The sequence below is a fragment of the Phyllostomus discolor genome, chromosome 3 (genome assembly GCF_004126475.2).
Source record: "Phyllostomus discolor isolate MPI-MPIP mPhyDis1 chromosome 3, mPhyDis1.pri.v3, whole genome shotgun sequence".
NCBI lineage: Eukaryota > Metazoa > Chordata > Mammalia > Chiroptera > Phyllostomidae > Phyllostomus > Phyllostomus discolor.
In genome coordinates this window covers 43,157,369-43,165,687 of record NC_040905.2, presented here as the reverse complement: position 1 = coordinate 43,165,687, position 8,319 = coordinate 43,157,369, and the positions used below count along the sequence as shown (strand labels likewise).

Below are 8,319 nucleotides of genomic sequence, written 5' to 3'. Positions count from 1 at the left end.
AATGAAAGAAAACTCCCCTAATTTTTGAAGGGAATAGACCACAGTTAAGACCACATCATAATTAAAATGCCAAAGGTTAAAATAAAGAGAGAATCTTAAAGACAGCAAGAGAAAAGAAGTTAGTTACCTACAGGGAAGTTCCCATAAGACTTCCAGTTGATTTTTCGAAAGAAACTTTGCAGGATAAAAGAGATTGGTGATAAATACTCAAAGTCATGAAAAGCAGAGACCTACAGTCAAGATTACTCTACCCAGCAAAGCTCTCATTTAGAATCAAAGGGCTGATAAGGAGCTTCCCAGACAAGAAAAAACTAAAGGAGTTCATCATCACCAATCTAATATTATATAAAATGTTAAAGGGACTTATTTGAGAGAAAGAAGAAGAGCAAAACTAGGAACAATAACATGGCAATGAATACATACCTATCAACAACTGAATTTAAAAAAAATACAAACTAAGCAAACAGGAATAATAGAGACACAATCGTGGACATAGAGAGTGTTTTGATGATTGTCAGATGAGAGGGGACCTTGGGAGGATGGGTGAAGAAGTGAGAGAATTAAGAAGTACAAACTGGTAGTTTTAGAATAGCCATGGAGATGTAAAGTGCAGAATAAAAAAATTGAATAGCCAAAGAATTTCTACACAAGACCCATGGACATGAGCAATGGTGGGGGGATTGCCTGAGGGAGTGGGCGGTGCTGGGTGGAGGGGGGCAAAGAGGAAAAATTGGGACAACTCTAATATCATAATCAATAAAATATAATTAAAAATAAAATGTTAATTAATTATTAATTTTTTAAAGAATTTAATTTTTTGAGACAGGGGAAAGGAGGGAAAGAAATATCGATGCACAGGAGAAAAATTGATCAGTTGCCTCTCACATGCCCCCAACTGGGGACCCAACCTGCAGCCTAGGCATGTGCCCTGACTGGGAATCAAACCCGAAACCTTTCTGTTTGCAGGCCAGCACTCAACCCACTAAGCCACCCCAGCCATTGTAATTAATTACTATTTTTTTAAAAAAGACTTCAGAACCCTGGAAAGCATGTGCTAGTATAAATGTTCCAAGTTAGAACCACTCTCAAGTTATATCTCTCTTTTTTATATTTTATTTATTTATTTTCAGGGAGATGGAAAGGGAGGGAGGAAGAAGGAAAGAAACATTAGTTGGTTGTATCTCACACACCCTCAACCAGAGACCTGGCCCGCAACCCAGGTGTGTGTCCTGACTGGGAATTGAACTGGAGACCTTTCGGTTCACAGGTCAATGCTTAAACCAATGAGCCACACCGGCCAGAGCATCCAGTTATATCTTTATAGAGGTTTTAAACATGAAGACTACATGAGTGTGCCTTCTTAGAAAGCCCCAGCTGGGTCCTAACCATCAATACAAACTGGGAAATGAGAATACAAAAGGAGAGAAATTATATTGTGTGTGGAAGCAATTAATGTATGTAATTTATATATATAACATAAATGCAAATAATGTATGCTTAAAATATAACATACTTAAAAACATATACATATTATATACATTTAAAATTATGTATGCTATAAATTGCATTTCATATTTTTGCCATGTATAATGCCCACTTTTTTGTCCTAATTTTAAGGATGGTCATTATACATGGGTATAATGATTACATACCATGGGTATAATACGCATATAGTAATCCTGTGTTTAGTGAACACAAAAACATGGGTGTGCATTATACACAGCAAAATATGTTATATTAGACATTTATAGTTTAAGTATATAATTATAATATTATAAACAATTTTAAAGCAATTCTCTTCAAAGTCCAACTGCTTAGGGCTATTCACAAGATTGGTTAGCATTTTAAAAATCCAAATTTATGAAACTGAGGTGATTTTAGCTTTATTCTTTTTTGTTAAAGCCTGTAGTTCAAGTAAAGTCAAAACCAATTTGGGTGGAACACATTTGCTTTACTTCCCAATTGCTCCCATAACTACACTCCCTTAACTATCAAAGAAAAGACAGAGCTGGACAATAATTAAAGTTCAAAACAGATTGTATTCAGGACTATTGCAATTGGGACAAAGACCTCAGTGTAGGGTGGAGCTCAATTCCAAATACAGCATAGGCAAGAAGAAATTAATAGCCAAGGATTAGGGTTGGGGTCAATGGATGAAAAGTTACTAAGAGGAAAAATCAGGAGTAAGAGAGGATTCTGGCTAGACTGGCCTAACAAGATCTTTGCTAAAGGCAGGTCAGGGTGATCAGATACCTCCTGGAGTAGGGGGAGTGGCGGATGAGGAACCCGATCAGATATTGAGGGTGGATGGTCCTTGATAAACTGACTTAGCTGGGTTCTTGCTAAAACTGAATTTTACAAGGAGTGCATACATGTGTCTGGAAAAAGCTTTAGGAGACTGAATAAAATTTGGCCAAGCAAAAAGTCTTTGTCAATACCCAGATTCAAATGCACCGTTAGTGGGATTGGGAGGGGGTGTAGGAACACAGGTAAAGCGTGTGTCCCTCACAGCCCTTCAGATTCTGGCATAGGGTGAGGAGTATAGCATCAGTAATTACTCTGGGATGGGAAATGGTTGTGTATAATGGAAAAAAAATCCCCTAGTAACATTCAAAAATCATTTCCAGGCTCCTGTGAGGACTACTGCCCTAGGTATGTCATTCCTAAGCCTTATGATGTCCCCCAGATCTTTAGAGGTAGCTGCTTGTCACCTCTCAGATCCCTAATCTTTCAGCCAGTCTCAGAAGGTCTGTGGGGCTCACATATGGGCGACTACTTTTATCATTAAAATTTTCTTAATCATTAACATTCTTGTCCTCTACCACAGGGACCTTCAATCATTAAACACAGAGGCATTCTGTTTGAAGAAAAGCTCTAATATGGATAAAATGAGAAGGCAACGTTGCTTCTAACAAGCCACATGGGATTGCATGCTGCCATCATTATTATAGGATGTCATTAGCACCATAAGCTAAAAATCTGGGCCCCTAGACAAAACTTTTGGGAAAAGCCTTGTCATACCCAGGCCACAGATTCGCCATCACCAATCCCTCGTAAGTCCGTATGCTTTAGTCTTATCAAACAAGCAGGAAAGTATGAGACAGTAGGAGTGGGAGTGTGGGGAACAAGTGAAAGGGTTTTAGAGCCTAGTTCTTGTTCCTTCCTTGGAACTACAAATTCCACCAGCCTCTCTGCTTTCGGAGAGACATTCCAGGCTGAAACTGGAAGCTGTTCTAGGCAGTATCCTTGAGGGTCTTGCCTATGCACTGATCCATGATGAAAGCAATTTCTTGACCTTGCTATTTAGGGCTGACATGAATGGGAACAATTATGAGAGTCAAGAAAATGGTTAGACTTTTAACTGAAAGGCTTTCTAGAGAAGGAGCAGGCCGAAACTATTAAATAACTCTCCACAGTTTTTAAAGATTAACACATTTAGCCCTGGCTGGTGTGGCTCACTGGAGTGAGCACTAGCCTGCAAACCAAAGGGTTGCCAGTCCGATTCCCAGTTAGGGCACATGCATGGGTTGCAACTCAAGTTGTACCCCCAGTAGAGGGTGCGTGAGAGGCAACCACACATTGATGTTTCTCATCCTTTCTTTCTCCTTCCCTTCCCATCTCTCCAAAAATAAATAAATAAATATTAACACATTTAAATCACAACTAAGCCTGTCCTTGAGGAATTCAAATACATATGTGACCCCCCCAAATACATTGGTAACCCCAGTGAGCTAATTTCTATTAAATAAAGAAGTGTTTTCTGGAAAATTCAGGAGTCCAAACAGCCTGTCCAAACATCTGGAGAGACATGGAGAGAAAGACAAACCCTTGGAGTCAGAAGAAGGATTAGAGCTGAAATTGTGATTTAGGATTGTATGACTCCAGCAAGTTTTCTCACCTCTCTTGGCCTCTGTTGCCTCCTCTGAAAAATGGTAATACTGTCTCTCTTTCAAGGTTAACAAAGGAATTAGCCATGCTACTAGTAGCAATAAGAACATACAACAGCAACTGTGTATGAGAATATTTTCTTTCAGCATGCTCCCTGGCCCCACGAACCAGGGGAAGGACTTTCTTTTCAACTCTGTTCTACAGGAGTCTCTGGAGTTTGCTTTAGGAAGCTGTAAGCATCTGCTCCTCTCACTATGTTACTTCTTAAATGTTACTTAGTCTGCCTAAACCCCCCAAAATGTGACCTAAGGTAAGCTCTCAGAAGTATTTGAAGGCTACTTTACATTAAAATGTTTGTGTTTCTTGACTTGAATCTGCCCCCAGCAATTTGCATTTGTTCCCCTCAAAACTATTTACTAAAATAAGTATTTTTTCTTTTGAACAGAGAGTTTTCCCAACATTGTGTATGTCCTAGTGGGAATGATTGGGTCTCACATCCTTAGAGCTATTGCCTTTTCCTTTTGACATCAACCCGGGAAGAGTCCATTCATCAGCGCACATTTTCTAATAACAGAGTTGCCAAAACAAAAGCCCTACCCTTTCAAATTGCTTTTAATGTGGTTAAAGCACAAAACAATTTATCTTTTATTGGTCTCACTGGCTCAAGTTAAGGGATCTAAGAAAACATTTTAATAAACAAAATCATATCAGCTCAACTCCAACCACCTCCATCTCATCTCTCTCTGACACACACACAAACACACACACATACACAACACCACTGTAATCCAAGAAACACCGAGCGTACAAAAGCTTGTGTGACGAACTCCTAATTAATGACTAAACTCCTTGGAGTCAAGGTGCTGTTCTCCCAATAGAGTGCTATTTTTGAAATATTTCTCTCTGAAAACAACTGCATGATTAATCCAACCATTCCTATTTAAAATTACTTAGGTAGAAACAACAAAGCACTTTGTGCAATTATTAAAAACACTTTATTATGTATAAGTCGTACATGCTTCAATTTGAAATGCTCGGGGTGATTTATTTTTCACATTGTGATGTCACCTACCCAACATTTACTAGACCTAATTTACATCCTGCCATGCCACATAAGAAAATACAATTTCAAAGCAAAGTTCCCCCACTTTACACATAGATACACAAGAGTCTGTCAGACAAATAAAATAAGAAAAAGAATACTTTTGCACACATGTCAACACCATACAAGGCATTATCCCTCACAAAGTAACATCTAGCGTGTTCTTTGATTTGAAAACAGCGGGAAAGGAGCCCCTTCGTCCTCAGAGGGGAACGGAAACGTGGTTGATACAGCCCAGCGCAGGGGATGAAGGTCCTCGAGGGGGAGAGGGGAGGTGGGGACTGATGGAGCAGGGTGGACGCCTCATAAGCACTTCAGAAGGAAGGAATTGCAGGAGGTTCCTCGGGGACAGTCGCACAGCTTCCCGATTCTCGCTCCTTTTCTCACTGCGCACTTCTCGCCAGCGTCACACTGCAAACAACACAACGTGTGGTCTCCGGCATGCGCAAACCCAGGCGCCCAACGAGCACATCTCTCCATCTACACAATTTTCGCCTCTTGAGAGAGAGAAAGACCCAACACCATCCCCAGAGGTCTAAGGACAGTCAGGCCTAAAATGTTAGAGAGCTTTGTGCTTATAATTTCAGTGAGAGAACATTAAAAAAATTTTAATTATTGAGCCCCTCCTCCTTTCTTCTACCTTTGGCAGAGGGTGGAGGGTGGTCTACATTTCTGGGTCCTTTCATTGCTCATCCAAAAGAAAAAAAAATCAGCCAGACCTTTTATCTAAGAAATAAACAAGAGATCTATATTTTCTCATAATCCCTGCCCCCTGTTTTCCACCCCCTCATCCCAAGAAGGCAGATTTAAGAATGTGTGTGTGTTTGTTCTCCATGGAAGGTGACAAGCCCTGGTTAAGAATTTTGACCCTAGAACTTAGATCAAAAACCGACTGTGCTTCAGAGGAAAACTGGAAGAGCAAGAACTGAGTAGATTTGAGGAGTCTTCCAACTGAGAGAATTCTTGGTGAGGTGAAAAAGCTCATCTTCAGGGAATGTTCCTGTTCTCACAGAGCCAAGAGCTGGCTCCTGGCACATGCTGTTCGATCCTCTGAAATCCTTAGAGACAAGGGCAAGGGCTGGCAGGGGAAACAAAGGGGGGGAGCACAGAACTCTGCAAACCCATTTCCTGAATTATTTAGCCACATCCTAGGGAGAAGGCATGTGTAAAACTCAAGGTGGTATATTTTCTCTTGCAAAAACACGGGAAGGGGGTGCCCCCAAAGCCTTACCATGGGGACTTGCCCATACTTCTTCTCATAGATGGGAATGCGTTTATTCTTGAGCTTCTTCAGGACTTCCTGCAGCGCTTCGATCTGCAACACACCGCCCCCCGGAGCCCGAAGTTGCCGCCTTGGCTGCGAGCCCAGCCCAGGTGCGTTATAAGGAGCCCCAGCACCACACACACTCCTCCCTGGGATGCTCCAGGGGTGGAAACTAAGCCAGCCGTCCCGGGTACTGACAGCAGGACCCAGAGCCGCGGAGGCTCCTGTAGCTCAGAGGAGCTGGGACAAGAGATTTGCTCTACAGGCTGCCCGAGAGCCCGAGGGCTCGAGACAGTCGTGACTTTGCGCTCATCTCCCTGGGCCCTGCCTGACTTCAGGAATGGGGGTGGGAAGGAGGGAAGAGAGGAGGTACAAAGAAAGGGACGGTGCGGCAGCCCAGGGGAGTCTGGGGCGTGGGGGATACCGACCAGCTCCTTCTCATGGGAGGCATCCTCCACGGCAGAGTAGATGTCCAGGGCTCGGGGCTGGAGCTCGGTGTCCTCCTGGGCACGGGCGCCCAGCAGAGGTAGCAGCAACAGTAGGGCGGCACCCAGGAGGGGCAGCAGCCGAAAGCGGGGGCTCTCCATGGTGCTGAAACTCGGCGCTGCTGAGGCACCCCGCGCTCCCGCCTTTTATACCCAGCCAGAGCCCGGGTGCAGGGAAGAGGGAGGGGGCAAGGAAGGAAGGGGGTGTGGAGGAGGGTCCAGGTCAACCGTCTGTAGGCAGCGATCCGCTGCCGCTTGACGTCAATGCCTGCTGGGCTCCAGGCTCCTGGGGAACGAGGCTCTGCGCACAGATGGGCAAGAGCACGGAGGCCAGGTACCGTGCGCCCCTAAATGTTGTCAGCCCCGCAGTAAAGGACGCTCCCCGAGGGGCTGAGCTGAAGTAGAGGGGTTAGAGGTGAGGGATGCGGAGCAGGAGGGCTAGGAAATGGAAAATGCCTTTTAGGTAAGGCATAAGCAAAACAGTATCCCCCCCACCCATCTCCTAGCAGCAGCGGCAGCAGCCCAGTCCACCATACCAGCCCAGCCTTGACTCACCCCAGCCCCATATGTGGCAGCAAGAAGCGGGTGTTGACTTCGGGCAGGCATGTTCACTGAGCACATTACTAGGCACACCGTGGGATAGGAGAGGCAAACATAGTACACACAAGAAAGAGAAATTGTAGCCTTCCCCAGGATGGTTTCTTCAATGGAAGCTGTGCGGTAACAATGAGAAAAGAGGAGAAACAGACCAGCCATGATTCAGGGGTGGTGTGGAGAGTGCTGAGTGCCAGACTCTGCTTCCAGTCCTGTCTCCACACTCATAAGTTGTGTGACTTCGGGCAAAATAAAGAACTTCTCGAGCCTCATCTTCTTTTTTTTTTTAATCCACATCTGAGGATATGTTTATTGATTTTAGAGAGAAAGGAAGGAAAAGGGAGGGAGAGAGAGAAACATCAGTTCTTTGACTCCCATATGCCCCCCACCAGGGATCAAACCTGCAACCTGGTATCTGCCGTGGCCAAGAATCAAACCCCAAAACTTTAGGTGTGCAGGACAACACTCCAACCCACTGAGCAACCTGGCCAGGAATCACTTGTTTCTTTTATAAAACTAGAATTTACGAAGATGTGCCTCACAAAGTTATCTGGAGATGGAATGAAAGAGTGGGCATGTAAAACCCCTGACCCTTAGCACCAAAGCACTAAGCACTAAGTCTTCCTACCACCCCTCTTGAACTTCGAGGCTGCCCAGGAAAGTGCCTGTGTGCATTATCTCAGCCTTTTCTTAGAGCACACTCAGCCATCCTCAAAAGCCCTCCAACCCACTACCCATTTCTAATATCCAAGGAAGAGAGTAAAATAAAGGGGTAAAAAAAATGCAGCCTCCTGATTATGGAAATCAGAAGCCAGTGGTAAGCCTGGTCCTCAGTGACTTGTGAAGAGACTGTGTTTAAGAGGTTGGGGTCCTTACATCTTGAATACAAATGAAAGTTTCTGTAAGAGAGGAGCTGTTTTCCCACTTAGACCTAGAGGCTTATCGCACCAGTCTGCCCACCTGACTTCTTTTACCACAGCCTCTAC

General features: G+C 43.9%; 1 protein-coding gene across 1 annotated transcript; it reads right to left on the bottom strand.

The window, feature by feature from the left end:
- Nucleotides 1-4,864: 4,864 nt before the first annotated feature.
- Nucleotides 4,865-6,971, bottom strand: CARTPT (CART prepropeptide). Its single transcript, XM_028529814.2, has 3 exons — nt 6,683-6,971; nt 6,222-6,305; nt 4,865-5,401 (listed from the first exon to the last, which is right to left on the bottom strand). Exons 1-3 carry the CDS (start codon nt 6,839-6,841, stop codon nt 5,294-5,296), a joined length of 351 nt encoding a protein of 116 aa, XP_028385615.1. The 5' UTR covers nt 6,842-6,971; the 3' UTR covers nt 4,865-5,293.
- Nucleotides 6,972-8,319: the final 1,348 nt, after the last annotated feature.